The sequence below is a fragment of the Giraffa tippelskirchi genome, chromosome 12, assembly GCF_054371585.1.
Source record: "Giraffa tippelskirchi isolate mGirTip1 chromosome 12, T2T-mGirTip1v1.2.pri, whole genome shotgun sequence".
NCBI lineage: Eukaryota > Metazoa > Chordata > Mammalia > Artiodactyla > Giraffidae > Giraffa > Giraffa tippelskirchi.
The window spans coordinates 1,852,988-1,871,149 of NC_137286.1; the positions used below are offsets into that span (position 1 = coordinate 1,852,988).

The 18,162-nt window shown below is 49.0% G+C and overlaps 1 protein-coding gene across 7 annotated transcripts in view; it reads right to left on the reverse strand.

The window, feature by feature from the left end:
• Positions 1-18,162, reverse strand: part of TDRD9 (tudor domain containing 9) — a 108,997-nt gene that overhangs the window by 65,020 nt on the left and 25,815 nt on the right. For 6 of the 7 annotated variants that reach the window (XR_014070865.1, XM_081548545.1, XM_081548543.1 and 3 more), the window contains 6 exons: positions 15,664-15,761; positions 13,965-14,186; positions 13,330-13,452; positions 9,658-9,738; positions 6,491-6,655; positions 469-572 (listed from right to left, as the gene is read on the reverse strand). Coding sequence is in view for 6 of the 7 variants with exons in the window: in XM_081548545.1 (XP_081404671.1) it covers positions 469-572; positions 6,491-6,655; positions 9,658-9,738; positions 13,330-13,452; positions 13,965-14,186; positions 15,664-15,761 (793 nt within the window). In the remaining variant the exon portion in view is untranslated. Of the gene's footprint in view, positions 1-468; positions 573-6,490; positions 6,656-9,657; positions 9,739-13,329; positions 13,453-13,964; positions 14,187-15,663; positions 15,793-18,162 lie in introns of all 7 variants that reach the window. The other variant, XM_081548541.1, reaches the window with a different exon arrangement.

Below are 18,162 nucleotides of genomic sequence, written 5' to 3' on the forward strand. Positions count from 1 at the left end.
CACCTGTAACCTAAAACTGCCCTTAAGGGAAAATATCTTCTAGGTTTCAAAGAGCCAGTCAGTGAACAAGCGTCTGGATGACAATGGGCAACTGCCTAGAATCAGGAATAGAGCTTTAGGATAAACGGAATCAAAGGCAAAGAAAGCATTCAACAGTCTCTCCTACAGTGCTCCTGCAAGCTTCACCTCGGGACCGTGCAGGGCATGACTCCTGCACGTCTATCTGCAGGCTGCAGTGTCCAGCTTAAAACCTGTCCACCCTAAAACTGTACTTAGTATGGTTTTAGCTACTTTAAAATAGAAATTTCCAGTAAAACATTTGTTAGATACTAGCTTTATTTTAAAATATATAGAGTGACCATTGAAAACATATCTATAGTTAATATTATAAAAACACTAAAATGCTTCAAAATGAACAAAGATTTCCCAATCCCATTGAAGTTCACTGCCCACTGGAGGATCTCTTACCCACTCTCCTTCATGTCCAAGTCATCAAACATCTGAATCAGGGAGATGGCAACCTCATAGACAGCCTTGGTTATCACTGGCTCCTCCAGGAGGTGAGGAGAAAGCTAGAAAGAGGAAGAAGGGAAGCTGGAATACCAACGAGGCTCACCAAGGGAACTTGTAACAAATACCCCAAATGAACACGATATCACTGGTGGCCAGGATCCGGGCACCTGCTAAACAACAAGCCCCCGACACACAGCCCCCACCAGCAGCGCCCTGACCCCATCGCCGGGGCAGCGGAGCAGTCAGGGTGCACACAGGGGGAAGGCAAACATCGGGCAGGACAAGACGTGGAAAAGGCGCTCCAAACGCCTGCGGAGCCAGGAGGGGCTTCCCCTCCCCTCTGCCAACCCCGCCCCGCCTGGAGAGCGCGGACTGAGCCCGTCGGGAAGACCGCCAGTCCATATGCACCTTCGACAGCAGCCACGTGGCATCACAGCCACCAAGGCTCTGCGGGAGTGACTAGACTACTTTCCGTTGGCTGTTAACGCCAGCCAGGGGGCCCGGTTACTTCAAAATTGCCCTTCGCGTGGCCTCTCTAGAACACTGGGGTTCAGCCGCACCCACCACCCCCCGGTAAGGTCAAGGACCACCAGCCTGAGCTGACAGCGCTCACATGACAGAGGCCGTCACTGGGAACACATCTCCCTAGAATATCCACCATTACATCACCACAGTTTCCATAAAATCTATTTTATAGCCATACTGCATTTCTCACCAAGAATAAGATGGGGTTTTTGTTTAATAATTTTACTTATCAAGTACTGTATAAAAGACATAGCATTTGATTGTGTGCAGAACACATCAGAAAAAGCCTTCAGGATAAGTTAGCTACAAATACAAACTTTTTTCCAGTTTTTACTTAGAGTAAATTAAGTCAGCTAGTACTTAAATAATCTGTTTCATTATTATAGTTCTACTAATGTAAGCATGACAAATTCTCTTCTATTTAGTCAATTAACTTTGAATAAACATTCTTAATGTTTAACCTTTACCTTAAGCAATTTTCTACCTCACCCAGTCACCAGCACTTAGCACAATACAACCAAACAAAAAAGGTACAGAGAAAGGGCGCCCTCTTCCCAGCCGCCCTCAGTAACGTCCACACCCGACTACAGCTGTTTTCCTGCAGACAAGCTGTGCGGAAAGCATGACACTGCTCACAAGCTTTCGCGGAGTTTCCAGAATCCAAGCCCAGAGAACACCCCGTGAACACCTGCTAAGATGCCACACAGAGCCATGCCTTCTCCAAGCCCGTGTGACACGGGGGACAGGGACACACGTGGCCACAGCGCTGGTCCGGCAGCTGAACCCATGGCCTCTGTGTGCACAAAGGAAGCCCGGAGAAGACACGGGCACCAGGCCTCCCGCTCCTGGAGAGCCCGGTGCAGGCAGGCAGGGGGCACCACAGTCAGCAGTGCGAGCAGGAACACAGCGGGAAGCGTGGATGCTCACACAGGTACGGACGGGGCGACTCCATCTGCCCCCCCACACCGCGTTCCTGGACCATGACCCTCGGCAGAGTGGGGCAGAAGCGCCCGCATCTCTTGTTCCCAGCCCTGAGCGTCTGCCTCCATCTGACATGGCTCACCCAGGCCTAGCCAGCTCCCCGAGGAGGACAGCGGGGCTCCTGCGAGCGAGAGGCTGAGCAGGCGGGGGAATGTGGGTGGACGGGGGGCGGGAGGGGGGCAGCATATGGACAGGGCAGGGGCCAATTTTATCCTGTCTCATGCCATCCTGCCAAAGCGACAAAAACAGCAAAATGATCTCTGTTCGCCTCCAAGGCAAACCATCCAGCACCACAGTAAACCAAGTCTACGCCCCAACCAGTAACGTCCAAGAAGCTGAAGTTCAACGATTCTATGAGGAGCTACAAGACCGTCTAGAACACCAAAAAAAAGAATGTCCTTTTCATCATAGGGGACGGGAATGGAAAAGAAGTCAAGAGATACCTGGAATAACAGGCAAGTTTGAGCTTGGAGTACAAAATGAAGCAGGGCAAAGGCTAACAGAGTTTTGCCAAGAGAACGCACTGGTCATAGCAAACACTGTCTTCCAAAAACACAAGCGATGACTCTATACATGGACATGAACAGATGGTCAATACGGAAATCAGACTGATTATATTCTTTGAGCCGAAGATGGAGACGCTGTATACAGTCAGCAAAAACAAGACTGGGAGTTGACTGTGGCTCAGATCATGGACTCCTTATTGCCAAATTCAGACTTAAATTGAAGAAAGTAGGGAAAACCACTACACCATTTGGATATGACCTAAATCAAATCCCTTATGTTTATACAGTAGACATGACAAATAGATTCAAGGGATCAGATCTGATAGACAGACTGCCTGAAGAATTATGGAAAAGGTCCACAATATTGTACAGGAGGCATTGATCAAGACCATCCCCATGGAACAGAAATGCAAAAAAGCAAAATGGCTGTCTGAGGAGGCCTTCCAAATAGCTGGGAAGAGAAGAGAAGTGAAAAGCAAAGGAGAAAAGGAAAGATATTCCCATCTGAATGCAGAGTTCCAAAGAATAGCAAGGAGAGATAAGAAAGCCTTCCTCAGCGATCAGTGCAAAGAAATAGAGGAAAACAACAGATTGGGAAAGACTAGAGATCTCTTCAAGAAAATTAGAGATACCAAGGGAACATTTCATCCAAAGATGGGCTCGATAAAGGACAGAAATGGTATGGACCTAACAGGAGCAGAAGATATTAAGAAGAGGTGGCAAGAATACACAGAAGAACTGTACAAAAAAAATCTTCACGACCCAGATAATCACGATGGTGTGATCACTCACCTAGAGCCAGACATCCTGGAATGTGAAGTCAAGTGGGCGTTAGAAAGCATCACTACAAACAAAGCTAGTGGAGGTGATGGAATTCCAGTTGAGCTATTTCAAATCCTCAAAGATGATGCTGTGAAAGTGCTGCACTCGATATGCCAGCAAATCTGGAAAACTCAGCAGTGGCCACAGGACTGGAAAAGGTCAGTTTTCATTCCAATCCCAAAGAAAGGCAATGCCAAAGAATGCTCGGACTACCACACAATTGCACTCATCTCACACGCTAGTAAAGTAACGCTCAAAATTCTCCAAGCCAGGCTTCAGCAATACGTGAACTGTGAACTTTCAGATGTTCAAGCTGGTTTTAGAAAAGGCAGAGGAACCAGAGATCAAATTGCGATCATCCGCTGGATCATCGAAAAAGTAAGCGAGTTCCAGAAAAACATCTATTTCTGCTTTACTGACTATGCCAAAGCCTTTGACTGTGTGGGTCACAATAAACAGGAGAATTCTGAAGGAGATGGGAATACCAGACCACCTGACCTGCCTCTTGAGAAACCTGTATGCAGGTCAGGAAGCAACAGTTAGAACTGGACATGGAACAACAGACTGGTTCCAAATAGGAAAAGGGAGTCCGTCAAGGCTGTATATTGTCACCCCTACAATCATCAAAGTCATCAAAAATAAGAGAAGCCTGAGAAACCGTCACAGCGCCGTGGAGCCTAAGGAGAGATGACAGCTGAACACGCTCACTGTGGGATCCCGGGGCTGAAAAGGACACTGGGAGAAAGAGCGAGCCCCATGCAGGCCAGACTCGGCGCACAGTGACCCCGCGTCAGCGTTTGTGTTCTGACAGGTGCAGGGTTTTTTTGAAGTGCTACAAAGCAAATGTTATCTGTACACTCTAGGTGATGGACACAGAGGTGCTCACTACAAAAGTCTTTCAACTTTCCTGTTTTGAAATACTGTTGTTTTAAAAGTTGGAAGGAAAAAGAAGTGCTACATTCTAATGATCATCACTGGCCTCCCTTTGACATAATCAGATTTGACAAAATGCATCTTCTAACAGTAGGTGAACCCTAGTCTGCCATCTCACTGTAGGAGAGACTGCTTACTTTAACATCACAGATGCTTTTAATAGAAGTCAAACTCCTCTAGACAGCGACTTGGCAGCATCCCTCAAAATTGCAAATGCATACACATCCTTTGAGCCACTTCCAGGAACTTATATTCCAGGAGGGCACATCCTACACCGGGCTCCTCAGAAGCGATGTCCCCCCATCCCAGCGCTGTCTGGGTCACCACAAAGAGGGTGGGAGTGGGGGGAGCCCTTACGGGCCCGCCTGCGTCTAGCAGGTCGAGGCCGGCAAACACTCCGCGACGCGCAGGACAGCCCCCGCCACACGGGATTACCTGGCCCGAAACGCCAGCTGTGCTGAGGCTAAGAAACCCTGGTCTGCAAGACACACTTTCACATGTGCAGAGATGTTCTCTTTGGCACCATTTTTAATAAGAAAAGATGAGAAACACTGGAAATTACTTAAATAAAGATAATCTTTAATAAATGCACCTCAATGTTCATAGCAGCACCATTCACACCAGCCAAGACATGGAAGCAGCCTAAGTGTCCATCAACAGACAAATTAACAAAGAAGATGTGGAGCACATGTACGACGGAGTATCACTCAGGCACAGCAAAGAGTGAGATAATGTCATTTTCAGCAACATGGATGAACCTACAGATGATCATACTAAGCCAAGTAAGTCACAAACGGAAAGATAAGTATCATGACATCACTAACAGGACTCTAAAACATAACATAAATGGACTTATTTACAAACCAGAAACAGACTCACAGACACAGAAAACAAATTTATGGTTACCAAAGGGGAAAATGAGTCAGAGAGAGATAAATTAGGAGCTTGGGATTAGCAGACACAAACTACCATATACAAAATAAACAACAAGGTCCTACCGTATAGCACAGGGAACTATAGTCAATATCCTGTAATAAACCATAATGGAAAAGAATATGGAAAAGAATATAAATATATACAGATATATGTAATGTTTGCATTCACATGTGTACATCTTTGCACATGTCAAAGTATATGTTATAGGCCAGGGTTTCTTTACAATATTGTAAATCAACTATACTTCAGTAAATAAATAGTATTTAAGTCGCTTCAGTTGTGTCCGACTCTGTGCGACCCCACAGACGGCAGCCCACCAGGCTCCGCCGTCCCTGGGATTCTCCAGGCAAGAATGCTGGAGTGGGTTGCCATTTCCTTCTCCAATGCATGAAAGTGAAAAGTGAAAGTGAAGTTGCTCAGTCATGTCCAACTCCTAGCGACTCCATGGACTGCAGCCCACCAGGCTCCTCCATCCATGGGATTTTCCAGGCAAGAGCACTGGAGTGGGCTGCCATTGCCTTCTCCGTAAAAGAATGTGACATAGCTCTAAAAAGGGAAAGAAGAAATCATATAATGACATGTCAAAAATGTGCAAAGTTAAGTGGAAAAAAAGCAAGATGCACATAGAATGAAATAATTCTATAAAAAAGAAAAGCAATACATCTATATTTGCTTCTATAGGCATAAAAATTTATGGAAGGATCCAAAGAAACTGATGACAATGGTGTCCTCTTGTTGGCAAGGGAACTGGGCAGACAGAAGACAGGAGTAGGAAGGCGCTGCTTTATACCTGCCAACACTTTCTGATCTTCCGGTCCTATGACTGTATAACCCCCATGAAAACAACTGTGACACCCCTGCAGCTTCCCCTCAGAGCAGGTCCCAGGCTCAGTCCCCACGGCGCACTCTTGGTTTAGTTTACAGCAGTACAACTTACATTAGAAAACTTAACCGAAATAAAGTACCACCCACCCCCAGCTGAATCTACAATTTCGCAGTGAATCAAACTCTTACAGTTTATTCTTCAATGAAGTGTAAAACCAGTCCGAACAATTTTCACCAGGATATACAATGGGAGGGTTTATTATGCTCACAGTTTATGGCAACAAACCCAGGCGATTCCTTCCTCTTATTCTTCTCCAGGCCCATTCCACGCCATCGCCCTGCTCCAGTTTTAAGCTCCAATAGAGGTTTGCAATTGTAGCTAATGAATGCAGATTTGATCAAACACAAAAGTACATTCACTGTGAAAGAAAGAATGCATTCCAACGTACCCTGCTATGATGAATGTGCTCCAAATCATCAAGATAATACTCCTCAATTGAAAAGGGCTTTCCTTCCACTTCAAAAACGTAAGCTGGGTTCATCTTGTTCTGAACGGGAACAGCAAAGTAATCTGCAAACTCTCTGCAGTTGATGGTGGCCGACATGAGGACTACCTGGAGGAGGAGAGACCATCAGGACAGACAGAGCGGTGACGAGGGCAGCGACCGAAGGACTTGAGAAGCCCAGGCCTCTCTTCTGTTTCAGTAATTTTCAAAACTTCAATTGAATATTTGACTTGATCTCCAGGGTAATACAAATTATTACAATCGAAAGAATGCTCAGAGATGTCAACTTTTACAATTTCTCTTCAATTACTTTACCAAGTGAGAAACTACACTTCTCCAATACAGCTCAATTACAACCGTTTACCTAAGGGGACGCTTTGCATCAGAAAACTCATTTAGGACAGAACAAGCTCTAGACGGCGTGTTCCGGAAAGCTGAGGGAGCCGAGCAGCAACGGGGAGAAGACGAGGGAGCCAGGAAACCCCGACCCGAAGCGGAGAGGCGGGAGGCGCCCGGCGGCCAGTCCGACCGAGGGGGACGCAGAGGCTCGGGGCTCCCTGCAGGTTTCAGTTTTGCCAGAGAGCAAATCTGGGATGATGCCCCGAAGAACTCAGCCGTGACTGCCAGAAGCAGCAGCCGCAGCCCGCCAGCTGTGCCTGGAGAAGGCAGCAGCACTACGCAGGGCCCCCACTGCCCGCGAGGCTCCAAGACACTGAGGGCCCCCACTGCCCGCGAGGCTCCAAGACACTGAGGGCCCCCACTGCCCGCGAGGCTCCAAGACACTGAGGGCCCCCACTGCCCGCGAGGCTCCAAGACACTGAGCAGGAGGAAGACACAGCTGGCTGCCGGCTACATTTCTGAACTCTGAGTCTTTGCAGAAAAGTAAAAACTTTACACAGACATTATTTATACACTTTTTGGGCAGACAGAAACTCTGTATTTCCCCTCCGACGTCAGATACAAAAGGTCAAAACCCCACTGACCACAGCTCATGCAGAAGCCAGGCTCTGTGAGGCCCCGTGGGTGCTACGAATGGCCCCCAAGGGCACACCCGTCCCAGCAGAGGACCTCTAACGCGTCTGCCAGGAGCTGCCAGGCTAGGGCGCTTCAGAGCTCCTGTTGCACCTGAGCTGCTCACAGCCATGACCGGCCCACGCGGCCCCAGCCTCCGCGCCCTGCACCCTCCCGGCGGCTCTCCGCAGACCCTCAGCAGCCTGCCCTGACACCTGCTTGTCCAGGGGGCCGGGCTGAATCTGGGCAGCCAGCGGCGACAGCAGGGTCTGCAGGCTGGGGACGGCACAAAGCCGGGGCTCTGGGACGAATGGCTGCGGGGTGGAAGGGGGACCGGAAGGCCCATCTGCCCAGGCTCCTGCATCTAAGGCCCCCACTCCTCTTTTTAAAGAGGAGTAAGAAAGGGAGTTTTGAGAGTTTCAAAACAGTTACTACAAAGCCACACAGAACTTGACTTCTAGTTTCTTAGCCCAACTACACACACCATTACAAGGTTCTATATTCAGAAAGCATTATGCTTCATGTATTTTTTCAATAAATCATGAAAACACTGAAACTGACAAGCCATTTCCTACTACGCATATGATCAATACCAAATTCCTGAGCACGATTTTCAACAATGTGGTAGACTTTTTAAAATTCACCAACACTCTTAACTCTCTTAACTCCTAAAAACTAAAAGGAAAAAAAAAAACCTATAATTAAGTTATCATCTTAGAGTAAAAAATTAGTCTTAAAATGACAATCATGAGTTTCTCTGGTGGCTCAGTCATGAAGAACCTGCCTGCCAATGCAGGCAACACAGGTTCAATCCCTGATCCAGGAAGATCCCACACGCCGTGGAGCAACCAAGCCTGTGGGCCACAGGTACTGAGCCTGTGCTCCAGAGCCCAGAACTGCACCTGCTGAGCCCGGGCGCCACTGCCATGGAGGCCCGAGCACCCCAGAGCCCGCGCTCCCCACCAGGAGAGCAGCCCCTTCCCGTGGCGACCAGAGAGAGCCTGCACACCGTGAAGACCCAGCGCAGCCAAAAATAAGTAAGTAAGTAAAATTGTTTTTAAAACGTGACCATCAAGAGAGGTCTGGTTTTGTTGATTCTCTCCATCATGTGACGGTCATCTTAAGCAGCGAAAGTCGCTCAGTCCTGTCTGACTCTTTGTGATCCCGTGGACTATACAGTCCCTGGAGTTCTCCAGGCCAGAATACTGGAGTGAGTAGCCTATCCCTTCTTCAGGGGATCTTCCTGACCCAGGAATCAAACTGGGGTCTCCTGCATTGCAGGCAGGTTCTCTACCAACCGAGCTGTCAGGGAAGCCTATCTCAAGCAGTAAGTCAGCCAACTGCAAATGTTGGGTTCCACTTCCTCAGAGCCCACCAGGTGAGACTGTGACCCTCCCAAGGTTGACGTCCCACCCTGGAAGGTGGGGAGGGAGGAACGTCTCCCTAAGCCGAGAGATGGAACACGTGCAGACAAGAAACCGTATGGTCTAGAGGGCACCTGCTTTCCAGAAACAGCAAGTCCTCCCACAGCCCTTCCCATGATGAATGGCCGTACCAGTCACTGCCACTCTGCAAGACTCCCACAGAGCAGAGCTGGGCTGACCGGTGTCCAGGCTACGTAATAATTATGAACCCTCTGCTACTCTGGCCAAGTTCACGTCCTCATCCTTTCTGTTCAGATAAAATGTAAACAACACTGGCCCTGCGCACGGACTTTCGGTCAGCTCCTAACGTCAGTCTCTAGAAAAGCAGGGCACATAACCACAGTGCACCACAGTGCTGCGTGCAAAACAGAGACGACAGTCACACTCCCTCAAACTCGGGTTTCTATTCAGCCCAAAGTCACGCTCTAATACCCAGCATTTCATTATTTTCTGCAGCCTGGAGAATATTTTACAATTTCATGCAACATAATAACCAAAAACTCTTCCACAGTCTGATCCTAAGAGAAGGCCCTCTAAGCCAGCTTCCTAGCAAGATCTGGAGGACTGCAGAGACAATGATTTTAAGAGTCACTGCTTTCAACCGTTTCTACTGAACGAAACTACATAACAAATCTTAACCTTAAATATTTCAGTTACTCATGAAATCAACTTTACCTTCACAAAACGTGAATTTGTTCTTAAAAGTCTGCGGACAACTAACAACAGGAAATCCATTTCTTCAGTTCGCTCGTGTACCTGCAAAACAGGAAGGGCGGCCCCGTCAGTGCTGAGTGACCAGAGGGAAGGGGCTCACCGCAGCGCCTGGGGCCAGGGCTCCGCACCGGACGCCGCCACTCGGCCCCCAAACCAGGACGCGCGGGAGAGGCGTGTGGGTGACTGCTCCCTCCGCCACCCCCGGCGTTCCCGGGGGGCCCCACTGGCATCCAGGCAGAGGATCGTCTAGCACTCTCAGCCCTGCCTGCTCAATGCCAACAGCACCCCCTGGTCCCTATGACTACACGGAAAAGCAGCAGAGCAGCCTCCCGCGGCCCCCGCCGGCCCACGGCCCCTGCCCCGGGCCCGTCCACACTGTGACCGGGGCAGGCGCGCCGGGGGTTGATGGGTGGCCTAGGAAGAGCCGGCTTGGCAGGAGCAGGTAGGTCGGGGCTGGGAGAGGGGCGGGGGCACAGGGAGCCTTGCAGGAGCCTCTGGGACACGGGGCCGCAGGGGAAACTGCCCCGCGCAGCGCTGCCCAGACAGCGGCCTTCCTGCCGAATCCCCCTGGCCCGCCCCGGGGCCTGCCCCCCCAGCCCCTGCCCACCCCCACCAGCCAACGCCAAGGGCTGAGTTCACACTGAGCCGGGCGACCCCGGGCACAGGGCACGGGAGATTCCTCCCTGGGCCGTGTCTCTGCTGACGCGGAGAGACGAGCTCCCGAGTCTCGAAGAGGGAGCCCCCTTCCCTGCCAGGCGAGAGGCTCCGCTGCTGCTTCTCTGGGCGGACACCTTAGAACCCCACTCTCACGCATTCTCTCACCAAACTCAGCGTTGAGAGCAGAGCCTCAACACAACTGATGCCTCCAAACTGTGGTGCTGGAGAAGACTCCTGGGAGTCCCTTGGACTGCAAGCAGATCAAACCAGTCAATCATAAAGGAAATCAACCCTGAATATTCACTGGAAGGATTGATGCTGAAGCTGAAGCTCCAATACTTTGGCCACCTGATGCAAAGAGCCAACTCACTGGAAAAGACCCTGAACTGGGAAAGATTGAAGGCAGGAGGAGAAGGGGACAACAGAGGATGAGATGGCTGGATGGCATCATCGACTCAATGGACATGAGTTTGAGCCAGCTCTGGGAGATGCTGAAGGACAGGGAAGCCTGGCGTGCTGCAGACCATGGAGCTGCAAAGAGGCGGACACACCAAACAACAACAACATTCCATTTTCAACTGCCTGGCCATCTTCAACTTTTGCTCTTGTATTTGTTTTCAAATTCAAATCATCCCACACAACAGGAACAATATTCTTTGTAAACATAAAACTTCAGGCCTATCCAAACCTATTCATTCTTTAAGCAAATAGTTACCACAGCGCCGAGTGACAAGACACTCCCGTGGGGGCAAGTTCCTGCAGACTGCGGCTGACGTGTTCAGCTACCACCACGCAGCTTCAGGAAAGAATGAAGCCAAAAGTACACACACACAGTGCACACAGGCGTGTCCACGTCACTCAGGTGTGCGTGTGCAAAAACACCTGACACAGTCAGAAAGATGCTGGGTCTACAGAGATAAACAGCAGCATGAGCGGCAGCGTCTGGAGGGGCTAACCCAGGGTGAGCCTTGCCACGCCACCTGGAGGCCTGAGTGGAGGGGCTCAGTGACTGACACTGACCCCCGTGAACTTGATCCTACTGACACCACCTTTGGCCACACTGCCTAAGTTTGATTTCATCACCACCTAAAGATACTCAAAACTGCCAAAAGTCGTGAAGAGAACATGAACCACGCTGCGCATCCCACTGTACTGCAAAGAACAACACAGCATATTCGGCGTCTCCCTCTCCCAAACACCCAGGAGTGATGCAAAACCAGGCACCCGTACACAACCTAGTAAGTGCACCCACTCAGCTTTACCTGCAGTACCGATGGCAAAAATGCTCACGTACCGAGGTGTGGGGCAGTCATTCTGGCTCATACATGACCTGGCTCGGACCTGACGCTAATTAGAGCAGCCTTGCTTTGGGGCCTGTCACACAGGCAACATGCGTCTTCTCTGTCCACTAAGAAGAGGATGCATTTGAAAGTCAAAATGGAGTAACTGTGGTTCAGTCATCCCGGGTGGAGCAGGATGGCCACTGCGGACATGAATCCAGACTGGCCCCTGAAGCCCTGAGGATCTGAATGTCCTTAACTGTATCAGACTCCAGGCCTCCACCCGCACTCTCAAACGCTATCTGCCAGCAGCTGCCAGCAGCAACCCCATGGTCTCAGGTCTCCGCCGCTAACTCTGCAGCCATCTAACCCCAAGCGCCCGTTGCTTAACTAGCACCCTTCCCTCTCCCCGGCTCCAACCTGAATTCTTGACAACAGCTCGCGTTCCGTTTCTGCTTTTTGCCTTTCCAGGCCCCCATCATGTCGCCCAGAACACAATTCAAGTGCTTCATGAATCTGGGTCTCCTAGGCAATCGTCCTCAGTTTGGCTAAAGTAACACCCTTCTCTGTACCTGTTATAGATCATTTATTGATTATTTCCGTTGACAGTGTGTTTCAGTACCATGCTGATCACACACACACCAAGAGAGTGGAGAGACCTGCCCCAGAGGGCTGCTCAGGGGGCGTCACTCCAGCCTCTGACAGGTGCTCCAGCCCCTCCGTCTCCCACAGACCCTTCCTATCTGCTGTTCCCAAGGCCTGGAGAAACCCGTGAAGCTCCTGGAGGCATAACTACTGCTGAGGGTTAAAACTCCACAGTCTGGGGGAGCTACTTCCAGAGCTCCTGGGACAACTGCTTGACACAACATTACTTCACCTCAAAAAACCCTTGTTTAAAATATAAACAAAATTGGGAATTCCTGGAGGTCCAGTGGATGGGACTCGACACTCAATGCAGAGGGCACGGGTTCAATCCCTGGTTGGGGAACTAAGATTCCACGAGCCCCATGGCACGGCTAAAACAAGACAGAATAAAGTCAAATCAAATTAAAATCAATTAAAATATTCTATCCTTATGGAGAAAAGTTGAGAAAGCTAAGGCTGGCACAAAGAGAGGGTTCACAATACATTATTAGGGATTTTTTTTTAGAAAAGTGAATAGATTAATGTCATCTATTCATTTTCTTAAATGATGTTTTTATTGTTCTTGTTTTATTAGATGGAAAGTATCTGTAAGGTGCTAAAAACACCTACACAGACAATTAAAGTTCTTTTAATTGTCTGATGTGGCTAATACTCCAAACCAGGATCAGCAGGCATTCCCTGTAAAAGCCCAAAGGGCAAATATGTCCAGCTTCACGGAACATATGGCCCCAGCCCAACTACCCATCTCTTCTGCAGCAGCCTCACAGCACTCATAAACGGAGCAAAACTGTATGCCATCAAAACTTTACTTACAGAAACGGGCCAATTTGGCGTGAGGGCTGCAGTCTGCCAACCCCTGATCTAAACAAGGCATCTGCATCCTCTTCAACCTACTCACCCATGTTTTGGAAGGAAGAGCAGAGGATAAAAAGAGCAAACCAACGTTCACGAGTGAAGTGAGCAGACACAGGCTCAGAGCTTTCTGACCCTTTCCGAGCAGCTGGCACTGTGCTCTCTCATCAGAACCAGGCCCTGAGAGCAGAGCGCTCACCTCATCGATGAAGAGGTGTGTGAACTCCACCAAGCTCTTGGCGCTGACTATCTTCTGAAGCAGGACTCCCGTTGTCATATAAATTAACTTGGTGTCTTCTGTTGCTATTTTTTCCAACCCTACCTAAAATTGGGGAAGGAAAAAAGAGAGCATTTTCTATTTAAGTGGTTTACATTCAACTACAAAGAAGGCAGTGTTAATTTCATAATGAAGGTAAGAAAGGGAACAAAAAATTATCATATAGTGCCAAAAATATAGGGTCTAAACTAAAATAAATTCTCAAATTGATTTTTCTTCTTCTTCTTCGGTGATGAGGGGAGAGACTGGCTTATCTAGTCATATTGCCCATATCATTTTTATGTTGAGATGACTATATATGAAGACCTCTTCAACATAAAGATATAATTAAAGATAAAATTATAAAAGCCAAGAGTCTGAGAATTCTCACTTCTTTTCTATTCAACTGAGAAAGAAATTAAGCTATTTTCAAGAACTTCCGATTTTCACTATTTTTGAAATTATGCCATAATTCTGCTCCATAAGCAATGGATTGCATCTTCTTTCCCAAAAAAATAAATCACAGTCTATCCTACCGACTTTCATAAAAGACAAAATGAACAAGGAGAGAAGCTTACCTGGTAGCCCACCAACCCACCCAGAACCCAGCCGCGCTCTCTACTGATCCAGCGGGCGATGCTGCTGGCCCCGATCTTGCGCGGCTGGGTGACCACGATGTTGCAGTAGGTGGAGCGCTGCAGGCAGTGGTCGAGGATGTACTGCGGGAGCTGGGTGCTCTTACCGCTGCCTGTGGCACCGTGGATGATCACCACGGAGTTGCTTTCTATCAAAGAAATGACCTAGAATGGTAAAAGGGAATTCCTTCAAAATGGTCACAAATTTAACAATGATGTAAAGTGTTACCTATGAACCGAAAGCTTAATCTCAGGAAGAGTTTCAGGATTTCTTTTCTCTTCATCCTTACGAGTTAAATCCTTAACCTAACCACCTAAACATCACAAAAGGGACACAGGTTACTAGTGGTTGCTGCACTTGGAACACCTGACCATTGCGAGCAGTAACAAACGGCTATGGAAATCCAGGCCAAGTTCACTGCCCCCTAGGTCTCAGCTTCTTCATCTATAAAAACAAAAATACCAAATTGAATTTCTACAGCTCTTGCTAAGTCTAAATTTCTATTATTTTTAAATTGTGTGATGAGCCTCCATCTAATTCTACTGAGAAACATGAAAACACAGCTGTTGTTACACGTAAGAAATGTACACTCAATTCTCATTTGAAATTCTTCAGACACACTTTAAAACAAGTAACTTCCACTGCTCCACAGACTGTATGAGCAGCCTACAGCACTAATCCAGTTATCCACCCCTCCCCCACCTCCACCCAAAATACCATTCAGTTATCACTCTAGTCATCAAAATGGTCAGGGAATGCAAATTAATTTTAATGTTGGCCTCTTAAAATTAATAAGGCATTCCTACTCTACACCAGTTGCATGATTCAATCTAAGACAAAGTAAAAATGAATTTAGAACATTTACACTTTACTGTCATCCATAACCATTTCTTCCATTAGTATAGTTAATTACGATTTCAATACATCTACTTTTAACCAGGTTTATGCCATGCTAAGTCACTTCAGTTGTGTTTGACTCTTTGCGACCTCGTGGACGGTAGCCCGCCAGGATCCTCTGTCCACGGGATTCTCCAGGCAAGAATACTGGAGTGGGGTGCCAGGTCCTCCTCCAGGGGATCTTCTAGACCCAGAGATCAAACGGGCGTTTCCTACATCGCCTGCATTGGCAGGCAGATTCTTTACCACTATCGCCACCTGGGAAGCCCAAGCAGGTCTAGTAACACATACCTAATTAAAGATGCAGTCATCCCGCTGCTGTATCGCCTGACACTGTTCATAAAATGATATATCAAAGACTGATCAATCACCAGGCAACACAAACAGCCGGTGCGTAAAGGAACCCCAGTGGAATGCCAGAGGAGGGTGCGGCCAGGGGCAGTGTGCGCTTTCTAAAAGGTCTGGGCAGCGGGTCTTGCCAGCAGCCGCTCCCTGGGCCCGCAGGTGTCCACTCACGTCTACTTCAGAGCAGGGGAGACTGGACGAAGGATTAAACAGGAAAAGGTACGCTCGGGGGAAGCCGAACGAGTTGACGCATGGCGGGAGGAAGGCCCTCCGCGCGGCCACGGCACAGAGCCGCCTCCCGGCGCCCGCCCAGCCCCTCGGCACCTCCAGACTAGGAACCAAGGGCCAGGTCGCTGGCATGCAAACAACAAAACTGCACCATGAGAAAAATAATGTTACCTCTTCCTTACATCGGCTTACAGGCAAATCAGGATATTTATAGGTTGTCTCTGGGATGCAGATCACATTGCTTGATTTAGCTAAAGGTGGCCTTGGACCTGGATTCAGACAAAACAAACACACACAATGCTATTTCTTATGTGAAAAAAGGAAGATAAACAACCCCACGTTTTATCTAGTCTATATATACAGCATATACACAGCAAGCTGTACACACACACACAAACACATTCACCAGCTAACACTGCGAGCAGGGTTACTAGAAAGTCCCGAGCACCCGCCACTAGTAATGCCCAGGAGCAGAGCGCCACCTCCCCCTCCATCACAGCCATCAAAGCCGTAGGCCAGCGCCACCTTCTAAGACAAAACACCTGCAGGGCACAAAGCTCATCACTTGAAAACAGCACAAAAAAGATTAGCTTAAAGAACTAATTTTGCTTTGAAAATCCACATCAATTTGTTAAGCGTTCACTCCTTGCTACTGAAACAAATCGGCAGTAGACAACCGCACACCACCTTGTGAACAGGGATCCTGAGAGGGACCGTCTTTGCTCCGACAAAGACTCACTAGGGGAGCTCTGCCCAGTCCTACGAGTGAATAAAAGTGTTAGCTGCTCAGTCGTGTCTGACTCTTCGTGACCCCATGGACTGCAGCCTGCCAGGCTCCTCTGTCCTTGGGATTCTCCAGGCAAGAACACTGGAGTGGGTTGCCATTTCCCTCTCCAGGGGATCTTCCCGACCCAGGGATGGAACCGGGGTCTCCTGCATGGCTGGCGGATTCTTTACCATCTGAGCCACCAGGCAAGCCCGGTGAATGTTCTTTTGTAAATACACACGCTCCTCTCCGGCAATGCCACAAATTCTTGACAAACTGACAATCATCAAAAGTCACAGCATACAAACTTTTATTGGGAAATAATTTTATTTCCAAAGCAAACTCTGGAGTGTCCCTGTCTCTCCCAAACTCAGCACGGGGCTGGCCCCTCCGGGGTCCTCCTCTCGACGCCCCCTTCCTGCCCCTCCCAGCCCTGTGCTTCTCCACCCCGTCTCTCCCTACGCCCTGCCGCCACTGCTCCCACCCAACACACACGTGTGCCTGCTTCTCTTTTGCTCTCCTACGTGTTCCCCTAGCAGACTCTCAGTCTCAAAATTGTCCTAATTATATCATTACAATATGACTATCTTCCTGCAGCTGAACTAAGAACTTGTTCTGAATCTTAAGAGCAGAGGAGCCAGCCCTGTTCTCCTTCTTTGTGGAAACAGAGTTCCTCCCAGGGTACCGGGCACCGACTTCAGGAGGCAGTTCTCCAAGTCCTGCCCCCAACAGCTTTCTGACCGTCTAGTCACCTCACTGCTGCCCACCGAACTCGGAAGCCTGCGTTTCCCGCCCGCTCCCATCTCTCCCCTCCCCTTTCTCCTCCCGGCTTTTACCAGTCAGTCTGGGCCGCTGCCCCCTGCTCCCATCGCTGCGCTTCCCCCCAGTCTCACCTCTTCTAGAAGCACTTGGCTAAAAAGCCCTTAAATTAACCACACTATCTTCAAAACACTGAGCAGAATTCACTGTGTGAACAGCCTAATTTACAAATGGTTCCAACATTTTATTAAATTATTTGGAATTCTAAATGATGGCTGGGTACCCAGACCAGTCTACAAATGCAAGAACTGAGCTAATACAAGCCTAAATAGGGACAAAATCTGGCCCTTCCCTCCCTTGGTGCCGGCAGACTTATCCATCAAGAATCAGCCTTTCCAGCACAAACGGAAGGGCTGAGGCTCCACACCCCAGGGAGCCCCGAGAGACAGGGGTAGGGAGGTGGTGACAGAGGGAGGGACAGCGTGAGCAGCCGGGCCGGCTGGGGCCGCAAGCGACACGGGCTCTCCAGAGAGACAAAAGAGAAGCATCGGTGTTTCTCGCTCAGAGACCTGCAGCCGTGGCTCACGGAGCCGCTGAACGAGCCATTATGTTAACAACACTAATGTGACTCACACTCCTTGATGACATGCATTTTGAAGGCTGCTATTTAAGGACAGAAATGCTACAAGAAAAAATTCCAAAAGGCCTACTGTATTGTCTAAACCATAGCCCTTCCTCTGTTTAACACGAAACACGGGCTGACGTTTTTAGGTCACTGGCTGGAGCCGACCCAGCACGAATCAAGTCCAGCCTCCACGTCCACTGCCAGAGGGAGGACCGGGAACCAAAGAGAGGTTCCGGCTGTGCACCTCCTGCACCTGCGCCACAGCAGCCAAATCAGAGGAGGGGCCCAGGCAACCAGTGCAAGCAGCGCTCAGAGAGAGGACACGGGTAATTCAGGGCAAAGCGACACGCGACACACAGCCAAGCCCCGCTTCAAAAGCGATGTAAGAAATACCTCCCCCTCAAAATTCACTGCTTTTATTTTCCTGTTATCTCCTTACGTTATTAACATTAAAATATTTCACTCGAACTGGAAAAAACGGGAAACCATGAAAATTGCTAGTTTCTCTTTACTAAGTCAC